The sequence below is a fragment of the Vollenhovia emeryi genome, unplaced genomic scaffold (genome assembly GCF_000949405.1).
Source record: "Vollenhovia emeryi isolate VEMERY1.0 unplaced genomic scaffold, V.emery_V1.0 DF939346.1, whole genome shotgun sequence".
Taxonomy (NCBI): domain Eukaryota; kingdom Metazoa; phylum Arthropoda; class Insecta; order Hymenoptera; family Formicidae; genus Vollenhovia; species Vollenhovia emeryi.
This window is the reverse complement of record NW_011967020.1, coordinates 71,054-89,858: the sequence shown is the minus strand read 5'-3', so window position 1 is coordinate 89,858 and position 18,805 is coordinate 71,054. Positions and strand designations below refer to the sequence as shown.

The window sequence follows — 18,805 nt, the reverse complement described above, 5'->3', positions numbered from 1 at the left end:
TAAGGCCCGGTTTCATCAAACGTTGCATAAGTTTAATCTTACAATTAGTTCAATTCGTGTTTGTCTCTTTCTAAAGTAACAGTTGTAAGGAGACAAAGAAGGAATTGAATTAAGCTTAAATTAAGCGACATTGGTGAAAATGGGCCTAAGACCCGGTTTCGTCAAGCGTTACTTATGTTCAATCTTAGTTTAATTCACGTTTGTCTCTTTCTAGAGTAACCGTTGGAAGGAGACAAAGAACGAATTAAGCTAAGTTCTTCGAGTTAAACGACGTTTGATGAAACCGGTGAGGCTTAACAAACGCTAATAACCGTCGTAATTTGCAACGCCGTGCGTGATGTAAATAACCCGTCCGAGAACAGCGAGGCGGCGGTGTTGTGTCGATTTGTTTACTGGGAGCCAAATCTCGCGTCTTTCATCGCGATCAGCATTCCGCGACACCATCAACATCCAGGGGAAACTCGATGCGACGTAAGACGGTAGACGAGTGTACTTAAGCGTGGGAGACGGTTAATTAACGGACACGTTAACCTACTGCGGCGTCTACAATAAGGCCGGGTCTACAATTAGGTGTAGTAAGCCTTAAGCCGTAAGAAAGTGATCAATCACAGGCGATTATTCTTCTCACTTTCGACTGTGATTGATCAATCTCTTACGGCTTAAGGCTTGCTACACCTGTGTCAGACTCGACGTAAAGCATTGTGTCCACGACCCAACAAGTGTCAAGCTTTTCCGTAAAAGATGCAAGTTGATTGGCTACACATTTCTCGGAACTAGAACTTGCACACAAGGCTTTAGACTTTTAAGACGTACTCTCTAAATGCCAATCGATGGATTATCATTGAAAACAACGAATATTCACCGATTCACAGTTATAATGCACTGATTGACTTTTAGAGAGTGACATTTAAGAAAATGACCAATCGCAGTCGATTATTCTCCTCGCATTCGATCGCGATAGGTCACTTTCTTAAATCTTACGTCTTAAAGATCTCATTGTAGACGCTGCGTAACGCACGTCGGTCTTTCCTCGCGCGAAGCGGGATGTTTATACATTAGTACGGTAAAACCTAATCTACAATGTGCTCGTTACGTCTAGAAACACTGTATTTCCTATAAGCAAGTCAAAACGTTTGAAAAATTTGTCGACAGCGCACAACCGCACGATATGTAATGTACAGTTTATTGACCCGCACAAATTTTTTAAACGTGTTTATTGGCTACAAAATGGAGTGTTTCTGGATGCAAAGAGCACATTGCAGATCAGACTTTAGCCCCTGTTTAATCTTTATTTCCTGCGTACGGATACGTCCATTTCGGCCGCGTTTATCCGGTCCGTCTCCGGAAAACGCGCTATTGAGCATCGGCGAGCGAAGTGGGACGAGTGCGTGCGCGGGATAATATTTACGCGAGGATTGGCGAGAAAGTGTGCAATAGACATTTAATTAGTCAGATAAAGAGACACTGGTGCATTTCATTGAACGAGATAAACAATATTAAACGTGAAAATGCGCCTTTTTTAACGCACGAACCGCGTTGCGGATGCGAATTGAACTTCCACGTTTGCGTCTCGTATCTTTTCTTCGCGGACGTTCATCTCTCCCTTCCTCGTGTGTATCTTTTAACCGTTACATTACGTTAGAACTCACTCGATCCTAATTTCGTACGATCGGCGTGTGTCGAGTGACAAACTTTGTTGGTTGCGTGCGCGCAGGGGCTCTCACGCGTCCGGTTATTCATGCGCCGCATGCAACCTTTAACACGCGGGACGGCCTCGTCCCGTTATAAATTCAGATATTTTTATTGCACTTGGAGGGACCGCGCTTTCGAATTCAATCTATTTTCGTCACGAAGATAATCATCGCGATGTTATCGTTAGACTTTCCCTCGTCGCTTGTCCGCCGCGTTGAACTTGTTTCTTTTTTATGGTCGCGTCTCTAAAAAAAATGAACGTTGCACCTCGCGACGTACCGAGGGGAGATATTTCGAGATCCTCTTTTGGCAAAGGACACGTTGGGACGATTCGCCGCGGCGACCTTTAAATTGCTCAATCTGCGTCGAGCGATCGGGAGCAATCGGGGTTTATGACGTGTTATTGTTGCCGATTGAGTTGTACTCCTACGTTCTCGGTACTCATGCCGAGTTAAATATGCCGTCGTTGATTTACTTATTTCGTGCCTCGGTGGTCGAATTGGTGAGACGCCCGCCTAGTGAGAGCACGGAAAGAACAATGTAGCTACAGCAGCTACATTGTTTTTTCCGTGAGGGAGGGTCCAGGTTCAAACCCTGGCTGAGGTAAATTTTTCGCAGTAAATTAAAAAATTTTAATCATTTGGACACTAGCGTCCTGTCTCGGCTCTTATATCCTTGGTTACTTCGTATTTGTAATTCACCGTTAGAGCTGTATGAATTTTATTTGTTTACTCACTTCGTTCGCCGAACCTCCGTGAACGAAGGTGACGAAATTTCTAATTAATTTGCGCAACGGGCTTCCCTCTTGTCCCGATCTCTTTCCAATATCGAAAATTACCTGAGTAAACGAAGGCCCTTGGATCAATTTCACCGAATACGTGTCGGCTACATAATCGACAACATCGTTCGCTCGTCGAAGAATCACGGAGCTCGGTTCACTCGCTCTAATAAGGGAAAAAGAAAACTTTCACGCCATGTACGTAACGTGTCTTTGGCTAACGTGTCGCAAAGATCGACGCAGAGATGTCGTTTAGTCGGAACCGTCAAGTCGCTAAATGTTCTCCGGTGATGGCCGAGTGTAGCGGCCGATGCGAGTTTTTCACCCCTTCGAGGGGAATGCGCGGCCCGAGTGACAGTTTAATGGAGTATCGAGAGTGGCTCGAAAGTTTAACGTGGGACTCGAACTATCAGGTACGCGGCCCCCCCCCCCTTCCCCTCGTGATTCCGTTTCAACTTGTGCTCCGCGCACGATTCTGTCGCGGTTCTGTCAAAATTTTCGTTGCCTCGAATAAGTTCTAAAATTTATTTTCGATCAATTAAGATGAAAGATCCCGCAAAGCTCGATCGATTACATTTCACGAAAGTCTCGATCTTGATCTTGATCGATTTATAGATATCGTTTCGCGGACATTGTGTTTACGGGTTATTATTAGCTGAAACGTTGAGAGCTATTTCGTGTGACAAAATCTACTCCGGCCCGAGTGGGAGCAAGCAATCGTTCCCGTCGTTTGGGCGGTAACACTGACGAATGACTCATCGGTGCGTTACGTTTTTATATCTGGCGATAAAGCGTTCTCTTCGCAAGGTGGATTGCGTCATGTTGATTCATTTAATAAAATACGGGATGATATAATATACTGTAAGTGTCCCGTTCAAATTATTACTAAAATTAACAGCTATCGTACACGGAGAATTTTCTTTTAAAATTTCTCCTGAAAATTATGTAATCGTGGAACAACGCGGCATTTCGAAGAATTTTATGAGAGTTTTTCGAAATTTTACCACACATTTCACGAGTAATTGTACATTTTACTAGTAAAATGTACGGTAACATTTCGAAAAACTATTATGAAGTTCTTTAAAATGCCATACCGTTCCACGATTACATGATTTTCAGGGTGAATGTTAAGAAATTCTCTCCGTATACATATTATGTTACATGTCTCTCACGATATTATATCATATATTTTACTGATAGAACTAAATTAAGATACAAAAATTTAATATACATTTGGTAAACGTTCGGAAAACCCACGTATATGAAATAATGGGTAAGAATACCCAATTCCTATGTATCTTTGTGTTCTGAACATGAATATGTAGCTTAATAATGGCGCTCGGAACAAGAAAACTATGAAAAGCCCATAAAAATTATAGTTTTTAATATTTATCTCAGCAAATATCAAAAATTTTGAAAAATGTTTTAAACAAAAGTTGTAGATCTCTTCGAAATATGCATTTTGTGTCCTATTTATTTTTACTATACGAGTGAAAGTTTTCGAGAAAAAGGATGGATTTGTTAGTAAAATGTATGGTAAAATTTCAAAAACTCTCATAAAGTTGTTCAACGATCACGTGATTTTCAAGGTAAATTTTAAGAGAAAATTCTTTTCGCCTCTTCCTCTTTAATAACCACTTTCTCTCTTTTCCCTTCGACTCCGTGCGTTACTTCGTTAGAATTTTCTTTTAAAATTTATCCTGAAAGTCATGTGATCGTGGAACAACGCGGCATTTCGAAGAATTTTTGAAATTTTACTATACATGTTATTAGTAAAATGTATGGTAAAATTTTCTCTTAAAATTTATCCTGAAAATCATACGATTGTGGAACAACATGATATTTTCAACTTTATGAAAGTTTTTGAAATTTTACCATACATTTTGCTAATAAAATGTACACCAATTGTAAGTATAATTACTAGTAAAATGTATGGTAAAATTTCAAAAACTCATAAGGTCGTTCTAAATACCATGTTGGTCCACAAACGTATGATTTTCAGGATAAACTGTAAGGGAAAATTCTCTCCCCGCGTATGCTTCTCCCTCTTTAATAACTACTTTCTCTCTCTTCGCTTCGACTCCGTGCTTTACTCACAATCAGAAATTTCGCTCGTGTTTCACCCTCGGTCGTCGAATTACCTCGCAGTTGTAATTGATAGGTACGTGCGCGAACTTTTAAAAGATCGTCATCGGTCGATGCTCATTGACAAATCGTCTTACGTCCTTCTCCAGTCACGTTGATTAATGTATGCGCAAAACGCTCGCTTTGCGGCGCAATAAATAATTTACCGAAACGAGATTCGGCCAAAATTCGGAAGACTCCTGCATTATGTATGGACTCGCGTGTTCGATAACGCACGCGCATAACATACGCGGGTGAAATCGCAACTCGTGCACGATCTGCACGTACAATCGAGCGTTCATTACTATTTTTAGCGCGACTTTTTATTGTTGCTCGCGTCACCTTTCCGTTTCCTTCGTGTCTTTATCTGCAACTCCTTTCTGCAGTTTCGCAGCAATCTCCACAGCGATCTGCGTCTGGGAGGTCTCGTTAATTCTACACTCGCCAAGAACGACAAAAGCTGCTTTCTTCGTATTCTTTTCCAATTTTCTCTCGTTTGCGTTAATTGAAACTGGATTCGGATAAAAATTGCGTTATCGAACGTTGACTCGGCAACTTTTATATTCGAGAACGTGGCTCTCTTGCGATTTAATAATGGAGCACTTCTTCTTTCCACTCGATTCGAGAGAGCGAGCGTCGTTCGCGCCTCACAATGCCTCGTTCAGTTCGCATGATGCGCCGGCGGCGAGTCCGAGACGTCAGTAAACCCTGAAGTGCAGGCGGCCGGAAGCGCGTGTCGCGCGCTTAATTTCGTCGCGCCTGAAATTTCGGACGAGGATCGAACGTGAATGCGCGATTATCGGCGCCCGACGCCACTTGTTGCCGTCGTGCGATATTGAATCCGCAAGTGGCACGCGTCGTTTTCACCTTCGGGAACAAGAACGAGGACTCGCGTGACGTTGAACCGCGGGAGTGCATTTAAAAGCCGGGGGCCTCTTTTCGGCCGCCCGCTGCCCACCGGCGCGGCGATTCATTGTGCTCGCTGAAAACGCGCCGCTGAAAAAGAGCTTCGCTTTCTCGGCCGGTGGCTTCTTGATGAATACACGCTCGTCCGCCTAATGAATCGCCGGCCAAACGAACCAAACGTCCTTAATCCTCGGCGTTAACGCTTTTCATTCCGATTCGCGATTTTGGCAGACTGCCGAGGGGACGCGGTGAAACGCGTTTCCTTTATGAGGTTTTAGCTGTTAGCCCGCGAGACTTCTTTCCGCCCTGGTTCCTCGAAACGAAACAGCCAGCGACGTAGCTTATTGTTAAACTTCCGCTGCTTTTTCGCTTCACGGTGTTTTCTGATACCGAGATCTTTATTGCTAGAATGGGTTCTGCGTCTTACAGTTATTTTGTATTTACGTCAGTGAGATATTTTTCGTGTTACTTCGAGCTCTTTAACGACACGAAATGATTACATCAACTTGTGCAATACTGAAGGATCCTAAAGTCATCTGTTTTATCAACACATTCGAATATAGTTTTTGCGCTGGTAAATCTTTTTATCAGCTTTCATGCACAAAATAATACCAGGATAAGTTGCGGACTGCGTAGCAGAACACTTTCATACTTAAAACACTCAGGTCAGAAGTCCAATGAGAAAGATATTGGTATTCGAAATTTTCAATTTTTTAATCGTGAGCAATTTGAAATTGGCTTTATAAAATTACAAAATTCTTACACATGGTTATAGTACGCATAAAAACAGCGGGGGGGGGGGGGAGGGGGTTCACGACTCTATATGAAGAACGAAGAGAAATTAAAAATATCACTTTATAAGGAATTGTGATTAGGTTAAGTTAGGTAACAGCTTCACGTGCTCATATTTGCAATTTCTCTTTGTTCTTTATATAAAGTCGTGAACTCCGAGCTTTGTTAACTCAAATACGTCTCGAAAATTTTCTTTCGCGAGATATTTCGAGAGACTTTTCGTTTCTGTCGACACAACAAACGCGAGAACAACGCATATGGCTGAAAGAAAATTGTTAATTGTGTCTTTTTAAAATAGGGTGACTCTAGAAAGACGACAAGTAGATCTAAATTAATAATAGCTTTTTCCTTATGCAAATATTCGTATTATTTTGAAGGGGATTCTGTTTGCATTCGATTGATTTCGACGATCGAGCGAGCGGGACGAATGAAACGCGTTGCTTTTACGTCGCCACGCGAACACGCAAAGCGTAGATAAGCAGATCCTTAAAGCGCAAAGTACTCTTTGTTGTCGGACCACGGTCGCCCGGCTGTGAATCGTCGCGTGCAATTAGACTTAACAATGTCTCTCCTTACGGTGCGATAGCTGCATCGTTTCTGCGAGGCACGAGGTGCACGGTATCGATGTCAAGGACACGGGACAAAACGTGAACCGAACCGAACCGCCGCAGCCTCTACAGTCGTCGCGTTCTACTCGCTTTTTTTCTCCTCCTGCCCCGCCGCGGAGACGTTTCCTTTTCAGGATTTAAGGTATGACATCACCCTCACCTCGATGTTTTTTTTTTCACATACGTACACCGTGCGGTGCGCGCAAACGACCGTTTTACATCTCTTACATAATGTTATCCATTACTTGCGCGCTCAGTGTACATACGCAACATTCGCGATGACTTGAAAAACGATAAAAAAAGGGTACACTAATGCATTACGCACTCTACAGCCTGATCTGCAACGTGCTCTTTGCGTCAGGAAACATTTTGTTTCGCAGCCATCGAATAGTAAGTTCTAGAATCGTGGCCTATGAGAGATATCAACCATATAGACTGCCCAAAATACTATAGACCATCCAAATAAATTGATACTATCCTTTTCCCTCAGGAGGATGCTCCTGTCTCGAGCAGTCCGATGGTTAATGTGTTTATGAAGCAAGTCAATAGGCTTAGAAGATTCGTCGTCAATGTACAATTTTCGTCTACTTGTACGATTTGTAAAATATTATATTTTAGTATTCGTTGGTTACGCAACAAAATATTTCATCAACAGACAAATATCAGGAGGATGCCTTCACTTAGGGGAGGCTCCACTGCCTCATGCGCAGTCTACGGTTAATATTTCTCTAGGCCTGTGTCCACGATGCTAAAGTTTGATCCAAGTTTTGGTTACGAGAAATGTGTAGCCAATCAACTTGCAGCTTGCACGGAATAGCCGCAAGTTGCTAGCATCGTAGACACGGGCCTTGAGACTTGCTTACGCGAAATAGAACGTTTCTGATCGCAAAGAGCGCGTTGTGGATCAGGCCTGATGCTCGAAAGGCAGGAAAGCGGAGGCGCATGTCATCGTCGAATCCACCTCGACGTATTTTTCCAAGAGCTGCACGATTACGAAATAGTTTCCCCGCTTATCTCGGCCGTTTTTGTATACGAACGCCGCGTATAATGAACTCGGGGGCGGATCGTTACCTCGGGATTGCGTGAATTTTGTATACAGGGTGTCCCAGGAGGAAAGGTCAATATTCTGGTAGGCGATAACGTCGGTCATTTCAAGCAAAAATGTTCATATGAATGTATGTCCGGTTCCCCACTGTTTCCGAGATAGAGCTATTTGAATGTCTCGTGTATTTACTTTTTTCCTGCACCCTTCGTTCAACCTCATAAACGCATGCGGGAATTTACTCTTATACGTCTGTTGACTGTTGTGCTCACATTGTAGAAATGTTCAAAATGCCTCGCGTATTCACAAATGTCTCGAATATGCAGATATGCTGTATGTTTACGGTTTCCGTGACGGTAGTGCTGCTGCTGCTGTTGAAGAATACCGTCGACGCTTTCCTGCACGCGGAATTCCGTATCGTGAAGTGTTTTCCAAGGTTTTCAATTCTCGCTCGCTCAAATAATGGATGCCCGTATTAAGGGACGTCACGACGTACTCAGACGAGCAACACGCCATGTTCACGCAAGTGCTGAAAAATGCATTGTTGTTAACGGTGGGATCTTCGAAAACTTACTGTGATCTGTAAAAGTGCACTTGAACCAGAAATATTAGAAATGGCACGTAGTATTTCTTTCTTGTCAGTAATTTTGCAACTGTACATTCAAATAGCTCCATCTCGGAAACAGTGGGGAAGTGGACGCAGGGTTGGGAAGTAACTCGTTACTTGTAACGAAGTTACCGAGGGGGAAACCGCTGACCAAAATCTTGTACACCAATGCCCACTAATGCCCAGTGGGCATTACTTTATCTTATTATCGTCTTTTATTTCATTTATCTTGTTTTATTTTATTTTATCTTATTGTATCTTATTGTATCTTATTTTATCTTTATAATGCCCCAGCAAGACGTAATGCCCAAAAAATGCCCTAGTAATGCCCAGTAATGCCGCAAATCTGTACACCACAATGCCCTCAGCGGTTTCCCCCTCGGAAGTTACAGTTACAGTTACTTCTTTTTGGTAACTCTAACTTAACTTCGTTACTTTCTCTACATCTGTAACTGTAACTTAACTCAGTTACATTTTTTCGATAACTAGTAACTAATAGTAACTAATTTAATAGTTACATTAATAGTTACTTTATATATATTTTCAACCTCCACAGATCGCATTAGGCCTTGCATTTGCGCATAAACGCCTTTACCGCCGCTGTACAAATCAAATGCAGATTTGATATTTTTATTTTTATTGCAAGGGAGTAACTGCAAAGTAACGATTCGTTACTTTTCGAGTAACTGTAACTGTAACGCGTTACTTTTCAGAATTTGATAACTTGTAACTGTAACTAGTTACATTGTTAGCGAAAAACTGTAACTATAACTAGTTACTTTTATGAAGTAACTTTCCCAACTCTGATTGGACGTATATTCATATGAACATTGTTGCTTAAATTGACCGATACTTAAAATCACCTCCCAGAATATTGACCTCTCCTCCTGGGACACCCTGTATACTCGGGTATATCTCCCGCATTGTCAGGACGTTACTATGCCAAACCTCGTCGGCCCGCTTTGCCCCGGAATTGCTGCAATAAAACGAGAACGAGTGATAGCGACTGTCGAATTGCGCGCTTTATCTCGCACAATTTCGGTCACGTTTGCCTCACGATGCGCTGGAGAGATAACCGGGGAATATGCGCCGCCAAATATAGTCCGTTGCAAATCGCGCGACGACCGACTCTCGGCGCGGTGAAACTTTGCATTTCTTCAGATCTTCGCGAAGAGCTTCGCGGCGACGAAGAGAGACCCACGGACTCCGAGGAGATGAATCGTCCGCTCGTCTAACCGGGGCGGGACAGTCGCGGACTTTCGTTTCCCGAAATAATTAAGCGTCCCCGTGCTGTCGCGGCCAGAAATATTATTTGAGGACCCGACGAGCGAAAATCGACTCGGCTTTCCCACATTCGCGTTCGCTTTCGTAACCGCCGGCCGGTCTCTCCCGTCTCGCTTCCTGCGCGGCTTTTCTGTTAAACTGCCAAGAAGTTCAGCGACGTATTTGATACCCGATATATCTCACGCGCCCGAAAATACGCGTTCCGTATTTTCGCGACGGGGGCGCGTTTCCCTCGGAGGGGCACCCGCGGTTTCCTTGGCCGACCACGTGGCGCCTCGCGGACGCGGGTCCGCGCGCGGGGTGCGTTTCCGCCGCGAGGGAAACGTGCGCGCAGCCTCCCACGTAGCGCCAGCAGCAGTTTTAACGGATCGCGCACCCAAGTTCGACAAGTAAGGCCGTGGATCTCTCACCCACGCGCCGAGCGCGACTCTCCTCGCGTGTCGTTTCCGTTTAGTCCTCTGGCTGCGCGGAGCCACTGCGCGGCCCCTCGTCGTTCGCTTTGTCCGCGAAGGGACCACCGGAGTAATATCTCGCCGGAACTTGGAGACACGCCGAATGTGCCGCGATCATTAAGTTGAAAAAATGTTTTCTGCTCTCTAAAAGTCAATCGGTGGATTATCACTGAAAACAGTGAACACTAATTCGCAGGTATAAGTACACTACTGAAAATCGCAGTGGTACACACGGGGAGAGGATTTTCTCTTACAATTTACCCGGAAAATCGTGGGACAAGACGGCATTTCAAAGAATTTTATGAGTTTTTCGAATTTTACTAGCAGAACGTAATAAAATTCTTGGAAATGCCATGTTGTCCCGCGATTACATGATTTTCAGAATAAATTTTCAACGAACGTCTCACCGATTCGACCACTGAGACACGCGGTAATATTTGTCGCAATAACAGCATAAAGATATCTTCGCATCTATTTTTCGACTTTACACTGCGCGCCGATTGTACATTGTCCACTGTATAACAATCGATACATTATCGAGAAATCCTTTGAGCATATTGATTTGCTTACGCAAAGTAGAACGTTTCTACTCGCAAAGAGCACATTGTGGACCTAGGCTGGGGATGCTGGAGTGATTCTGCACTTTTGCACCTTTTGCACTTAAAACTGTCTGTTTCGTGGAAACATTTGTGTAATATACTCGTACAAATTAAATGGCTAACGTGTACAGATCGAAAGCAGCTTGCTATTCCAGCTAAGTTAAAGAACAATATGGCATCACTGAAACTAAGTTTGTAAGTCTAACAAAAATTAATAGTGAGCAACACACATACCACATGTACTGTATGTGTGTTGCTCACTATTAATTTTTATTAGACTTACAAACTTAGTTTCAGTGATGCCATATTGTTCTTTCATTTAGCCGGAATAGCAAGCTGCTTTCGATCCGTACACGTAAGTCATTTAATTTGTGTATTACACAAGTGTTTCCGCGAACTGATGGTTTCTAGGTTAGAAAGGTGCAAAAGTGCAGAATCACTCCAGCATCCCTTTAACTTGTGAATGTAACGGGCCTCTTCGGCGGGACTATTTTTAAATGCAAAAACTTTGGAAGGCAATCGCATTGTCGCGTACCGTTATTTCGCTCGAAAGTCCATCGTTGCAATCGGTATCGCGAAGACGCATACAAAAATAGATGTTATCGAGTGTTTACGCACTGCGACGCGACGTAGAGTAGAAGTGTAATAATGTGGAAGTCACTCGGCGATACGTAGATACGATCGTGAATGGATCCGGAGGTGCGCGGGCAGCTCTATTCGTAGATTGAAGATAATCGAGCGCGGAGGAGCAAGAGACCGGGGAGAGAAGGAGCAAAAACTCTCGGTGCTGAGCAATGATGTCACAGCCAGACGATAGCCCTGAGAGAACGTTTACCCCGGTAGCTCGAAAATAGGTTTATACGCCTATGTATAGCGCTTCGTTAAATGTATTAAACGCCGCGCTGCATCGGGACACTTTTGCGGCTCGCGACGGTGGGTCGGCGCTCGACGCCGACAAATAAATTTATCGTTCACCTAGATAGCCTGTTTAGGCGCGGGTTGTAAATGTTTATACGGCGGGACATTAAAATCGACACGTCCAAGGTGGCATTATCGTTGGCGTCGTTCAACGATTCGCGGCGCTTTAATTATAACCTGCGCCGTAATTACCACGCAGTCGCCTTTCGCGCGCGCGCTCGACGACTGCGCTAATAAACTGCGGGCGTTCGATTAGAAGTTCGTCGGTTGTTTAATTGCGCGTACCCCTTCATTAACGCAGAAACGGCGTTCGGTTTTGCGCGTGTCGCGTCGCCGAGATTGCAATTGCGAGCACGCTCGCGTCTGGCGAGACTCGCACAGTAACGAATGCGAAGGGACATACGATTCATCGAGAGGACGGGGTTCCGTGACTCCCTCCGGATCGATACGTTGCATCACACGGAGCTGGAGATGTCAACATTGCGCGGGCACGGAGATATTACGATTGCACCCTCGTGTCCGGTTCCATCAATGCAGATTGACCGCAATCTCGGCGTAACGCACTGCTTATCCTTTTCTAATTCTAAGAATTAGAAATTAGTTAAGCCGAGATTACAATCTACATTCATCGAGATGGACATCAGACCTCTTTTTCATACCGCTCCGTTTATGTCATAGGTGATCTAGAAGAGATTCGTTATCATTGGATGAATTGGACGGATATTTTATTCGACGAAACAACCGAGCCTTGGTAATATCTTCCTTTCTCCGTTTTGTGCCGGTCGAGTGATAATTTTTCTCCGAAAATTCACAAGGAACCAGCGCGAAACGAAGAAAGAGGGATATCAAGGATCGGTTATTGCTTCGAATAAAGATAATAATATTATAGTAATGACACACAAAAATGAAGCATGTATCTGGAAAGCAACTTTTTGAGTGACGTAATCGCGTTTCTGAGACGCGAGGAATGCGAAAGCCGACTGCGTCAAGGCCGGCTCTATTATTAGCCGGGTTTTTCGCCGTAGTTGGAAGTGTTAATTAATATACCGTAATGGTGTCCCGTATAAACACTTTCTGTGTTCGCTAAATTAGCCGGTAGACCTCGATCGCCTCGATGCGCCGCGCCGGTACGCGCGAAAGCGATCTCCGCCGAAGGAGGACAATCGCTGGCCGCCGCGACTATAATCGGCCGATATGCGCCATAAATTCAAACGACGCGTTCTTCTTTCGCAGGTGGTCCAGAATGGCTTGGAGATCCTCACGTATCTCGCGGATCGGATGGGTCACGACTTCAAGCCCTACATCTCCACCATCATCCAGCCGACGATAGACAGGCTAGGTGGGTATCTGTTCCGCCCGTTTGTCCCGTAAATCACTTTCGAGGAGGAATCCGCTCGGCGTCGTGTCGTAAATTTCTGTTATTATTCACGACAATCGATAGTTCCGCCAGCGAATGGCCGATAATTCGCGATAACCGAAACCCTTGTGCATTCCTGCAACTGTTCTTCATTTGCGGTATAAAAGATAGCCGGGGATAATTTTAATATCGGACACCATCCTGGATTAGCGAATCTCACGGAGAGAACTTTTTTTTTAATTTATCCTTGTAATCGTGAGATAACACGGCATTTCATAGAATTTTGTGAGCAAAATTTTTACTAGTAAAATGTATGGTAAAATTTCAAAAAACTCAAAATTTTTCGAAAGTCCCACGATTACATGATTTTTAGGATAAATTTTAAGAGGAAATTCTCTCCGCGCGGTGATATCTCTTGCTTATATCCTTCTGAAGTATCAATAAAGTTAATTTTTTTTTCAATCGTTGCGCCACACAGTAACCTACAAGAGTATGCGTAGGTCAAAATGCCGCGCGTTTCAAAGTCGGACCGGGATTAGCGTAACCTAGAGTCCCCTGTAGTAAGGGTGCTTTCACATGGAGCGTAAATTGCGTAGCATAACCTGCGTATCACCAATCATGCAGATAGAACCGTTTCAATAATTCCGTTGAACTAGTCCTGTGATTGGCGATACGCAGGTTACGCTACGCAACTTACGCTCCATGTGAAAGCACCCTAAGAGTCTGGCAAGAAATATTCTCCGTTTGATTGGTTTGACGCAAAATGGCGGAACCAATAAGGTGTCTCGAATCTGTACTCTGAACGCGGGATTATTATTATTATTATTTGGTTACCTTTGGTCTGTTCGTTATCGCTGCATTACTGCACTAGTGCAGTAATGCAGCGATAACGAACAGACCAGACGCCATTTTGCGTCAACCCTTGCCAGACTCTTACTACAGGGACTCTAGCGTAACCCAGTGCGTGGTGTAAAGATACAAGGTGAAACATTGCGCATGTAACCAATTTTTGGGGCAAATTGGTCATCGGTTCTTCCTGCATTCACCCGCAATGATTTGCAGTTTGAAGGTTGGGGCAAATTTCTGGTCAATTCGGTAGTTTGGGCCACTTCTGATTGATTGACACTGCGCACCCACCAGATTGCTTCACCTTGTATCTTTACACCATGACCCAGTGTGTCGTTCGAGGATTAATTGGGAAGCTCTACCATCCCTAGTGTCTCGAGAGTGAGCTGCGCGAACATTTCGCCGCGCGTCGGGTGAATCATCGTTAGCCGCTAAATGAGCTTCAAATAGAACCGAGCCGGAGTGACGTTTGAACGCCTTTAATGAGGTTGCAAGTCTATGCCAGATGCGTACACCATATTTGTCGAGAATAAGCGTCCTCGGTTCTGACGGCACTCGCGAACGCTACGTCGCGAGTTCTCCCAATTTTCGCGTGTCGATGAACTGAACTCGCGTTTGTTGCAGGCGACAGTAAAGACGCTACCAGGGAGAAGGCGCAAATGGTGCTCCTGAAAATTATGGAGAAGGGGTGCATGTCGCCGCAGAATCTTCTGGACCGACTTCGTCCAGCCTTCAATCACAAGAATGCAAAGTTACGAGAGGAGGCTCTGATCCTGTTGACGACGACGCTGAACGAGTGAGTGGGCGCGATTTTGCGTTTGTCTCGGACGAATTATACGAAAAACGATAGGTCTCTTTCAACTGAAACGGTTGAATCTTTCCAGGCATGGGGCGGACGAGATGGCGCTGTCGGGGGTGATCCCGAGTATCGTCAAGCTGCTGTCGGATCCGTCGGAAAAGGTTCGGGAAACTGCTCTGAGCACGCTGGCGGACATCTATCGACACGTAGGCGAGAGATTGCGCGTCGATTTGCAAAGGAAGCACAATGTGCCGCAAGCCAAGTGAGTGAAATGGCCGGAGAAAGCGATCTTGTCTTTCGGCGCGCGTGGACTTTTTCATGGCTTGTCTCCTAATCGCGATTTATGCCCGTTTCTCAATGCAGATTACCTTCGATCTCGGTTTAACTTTGCTTCTCGTCTTTTTCCAGCCTCAGGAATTGAAAAGTAAGTTAAACCGGGATCAAAGTTAATCCGCATCGTTAGAAATGGGCATTAGTCGTTCGAGAAACTGTTCTTCTTGTTAAACGTCAACTGATCCGTTAGAGAAACCATAAAATCCTCGATCGCGGAGCGTTATGTAAACGGGGCTCGCCCCTTCTGCTTACAGAATGCTCCTGCTAATAGAGAAGTTCGATCAACTGAAGGCCGCCGGTGATCTTTTACCCTTGGCAATGTCATCCGACGGTGAGTAGACTGATTGAATTCTACGACGCTGCGGGGTACCGCTTAATTTAAGCTCGACGACGACGACGACGAAGACGAAGGAAAGTAAGGCGCGTGTGTGCCACGCGGCGCATAACGCTATTCAACGTGCGAGCACGAGGCTTGTATCGTGCTGCCATCGCGCAGCCGTGGAGCTTATCACGCTGCGATCCTGCCTTCGCATGCAGGAAGACTCCTCCACCTGTCTGCTCGCCCCGCCCCGTCCACCTCGCAGCTTAACGTTACACGTATACATCATGAATATTTACCGAGGACCGCGTGTTCCCCGATGTGACGGGAATACGCGGCGCTTGCCCGTGTACCTTGCAGCCGACTTGGATTTAATGACACGTCGGTATCCCGGCTCGATCGGAATGTTTTTTACATCCAACACTTCCGGCGAGGGGGAACGAGCGACGCTCGGTGACAACGAAATAACGAGTTGGCGAGGAGAGAAAAGTCGCTCTCGCCTTTCCGCCGCGTAAAGTTTCGTTTCCTTGAACGGGCGGCGCAACGAGGTCGGCAATTGGCGTTATCTACCCACCGCCGGGGAGGGATTATATAATATTGCGTACGGAGCGATAGAACCGTGCGCGATATATCGTATCGGTGTATTGTTTCAAGCGCTGCTCCGCGCCTGTAATCCACACCGGAGCCGAGACGGTCCCGCTCCGAAACGGACGGCCTTGCAGCGCCGCGACTGCTCGCGTTACGTGTCGCGCCGGCGACCGAGCAGTCGACCGCACACTTGGCACCTTCGCGTCTCGATTGATAGGAAAGAATCCCGGAGAACCGCCGAGAGAACCCGAGGAAAAGGTTCGCCCGTGGCATCGTCCCGCTTGCGCAATCGATTGCAACGCGTAGCGTCGAGGGACTTCCTCGTGTACGCGCGATTGCGACACTCCGCAAATATCATCCCGCCGTCTTTATCTCGCCCAAGGTTTATCGCGACTTTCCGCGACATTTCTCGCTCGAGCACCGCGCGCGATTATTAGTCGCCGTCATTAATTACCGCGTTATTCGCGGCAGTTCCGCGCAAAGGCCAGGCGGTTCTCATCGGTTCGACGAGATTGTTTATCGTCCAATATAAATTGCTCTCGCGAATCAAAGTAATTAAACATTCCGCCGTCGCGACACGAATGTCGTGGTGGAAAAGTTTGCTAAATAACTGCCGATTAACGCGAGGCTGTTCGTCATTCCCGGTGAAAGCAGCAATTAGAATCGATGGCACATATCGATGGCGCGCCGAAGAACTCTATACACTTTCGTTATTCGGTGAATTTTAAGTGGAGTCTAATGAAATCTTTTTTTCTCCCGCCGTCGCCTGTCCCTCTCCTCCCCGAGGATGCGCGCCGTGTTTTCTCCGCTACGGCCTGCGCATTTACGATCACGATTAGATCATACCTGGGCTTGGCGAGGAGATGCCACGGCGCTTCGCTTCATTTCAGAGATATTAATAGAACTCAAAATAGCCGTGAAGCGCTAATGACGATCTTCCGCGGAGAGCCGCCGCGTCCGTCCCTTTCATGGACATTCGAACTTCCGGCCGTGGCCAAGTCCGAGGGATCAATCTCGGGCGTTATTAGAGCGACTCGCGCCGCGCTCTGCACGCTGATTACGCGTCCATGAATATCTCAGCCTCCCGAACGGGCTGCACCGCGGCGGCATTGCGGAATCCCGGCGTCGCCGTCCGACACCACGCACATCTAGCCGTACCTCGTGCATGTTAAATAAATTGAAAGCGTATAATTTAATCGGCGTTATGCCGCGCGAAGAAAATTCAATTTACCCGCGCGATTTGAATAATTCCGAAGAACCAATCTTCGCTCGGCCGCGCGTTACACATCGCCGTCTTGTCTTATTCATTCATGCATAAACGCGAACGACGTTTGCTTAACGGCTCCGCGTACATTCAGTTTTCTGCTTTTTTACGCATTTGCGCATACTTCGCGATCGGTGACGCAATCGCGCTCGTGTGACACCCGTCCGCCGTGTATTCGACGACCAGATTCCTCGCTCGTCGAATACGAGCGAGAACCGCAAGGGCGATTTTTTTTTTAATTTTTGGGCGGTTTGTTTCTTCGTAACGCGGCGAAATACGCCGATTGGAATCGTCATCGCGCCGGTATCCTCGCAGTTATGCGACGCGGAAAGGTTGCGCGCGTCCGGCGCGAGCGAGCAAAAATTTGCATAAGTCTCGTTTTCGCTCTCTCTTTCCCCGTGACCCCGTGCAGCGCGATTGTGTTAGAAGTTCGCGTTAAGGCACGGTTACACCACGCGATCTCTCTCTCCGGGACCCGTCGTCGTTTCTCCCGACGTGTCTCCTCGCGAGCGAACGCGGCGGTAGCGATGCGAGCGAAGTCGACACGATAAAAAGAGAAAAAGGAGCGCGTTCGTCGTAAAAAAGATATTATACACATATATTTTGTAAAACAAACTGACACTTTCGCGACTCGTATGTTTATCCCCCCGATATCCCGTACTTACGATCGCCGGCTACGGATATGCAAATTGCCGAGATCGATCGCGAAACGGAGCGGTATCTCCGAGATCTAGATTTAAATTAAGTCGTAAATTTAAATTATCTTATCTCGGACTCCGCGGTAACTTTAATCACGGCGTGTCAGCCCGCGTTGAGGATAATTCCGCGGCCGGTTTCCCGCGCGCTTGTTGACGCGATCGGAAAACCACCCCGGTTTGCGCGTCGCGATTTTCGCATCGCCACCCGCGCCCGCTCTCGATCTCGCGCCTTATTACGCGACCTTACCCCGCGGGCAGCGAGATGCAATGCGAACGGCACACGTGCGCGAGTGAAAGGTAGGGTAACACGCAGATTTATCTCCGCGGAGCGGCGCGCGGTTCCAGCCGGTGTGCGCGCGCGATCAGATATGAAAATACAGAATAATGCCCGGCTGCTGCCCTTTCATCGCGCGTTCTTTGACCGTTGCCCCGTTACCCTTCGCGTAGCCTACGAGACCGTCCGGATCTCTCGCGGAAAAGCGAAGAAAGGATTGGATTCTACTCAAGTTCTTATAGCGAATTCGGTTGCTCGCGCACTGGTGCGCGCTAAGGCTTGTTTACAGTCACTTGTTATATTTAAGGATCGTCTTAAATGTCTCTTGAAATATTTCTTAGCCAGTAAGATGATCTGTGTGGCGGATCATATTCTGACTAAATATTTTTTTAACGTGCATTTAACCCTGCGCATACGGACTGGGACGAAAACGACCCGAGCGAAATTTCATTCGAGAATTCCCGGAAAACCAAGAACGGGAGAGGGTCGGCTCCCCTCCCTAAAAAAACTTAGTGTCGGTAGGGT

The 18,805-nt window shown here is 46.1% G+C and overlaps 1 protein-coding gene across 5 annotated transcripts in view; it reads left to right on the top strand.

Moving 5' to 3' along the window:
- Window positions 1-18,805, top strand: part of LOC105558415 (CLIP-associating protein 1-A) — a 57,125-nt gene that overhangs the window by 4,714 nt on the left and 33,606 nt on the right. For 3 of the 5 annotated variants that reach the window (XM_012006078.1, XM_012006077.1, XM_012006075.1), the window contains exons 2-5: window positions 13,036-13,141; window positions 14,630-14,801; window positions 14,890-15,066; window positions 15,392-15,468. In XM_012006078.1, coding sequence (XP_011861468.1) covers window positions 13,036-13,141; window positions 14,630-14,801; window positions 14,890-15,066; window positions 15,392-15,468 — 532 coding nt within the window. Of the gene's footprint in view, window positions 1-11,537; window positions 11,724-12,174; window positions 12,481-13,035; window positions 13,142-14,629; window positions 14,802-14,889; window positions 15,067-15,391; window positions 15,469-18,805 lie in introns of those variants that run through there. The other 2 variants (XM_012006079.1, XM_012006080.1) reach the window with 2 other exon arrangements.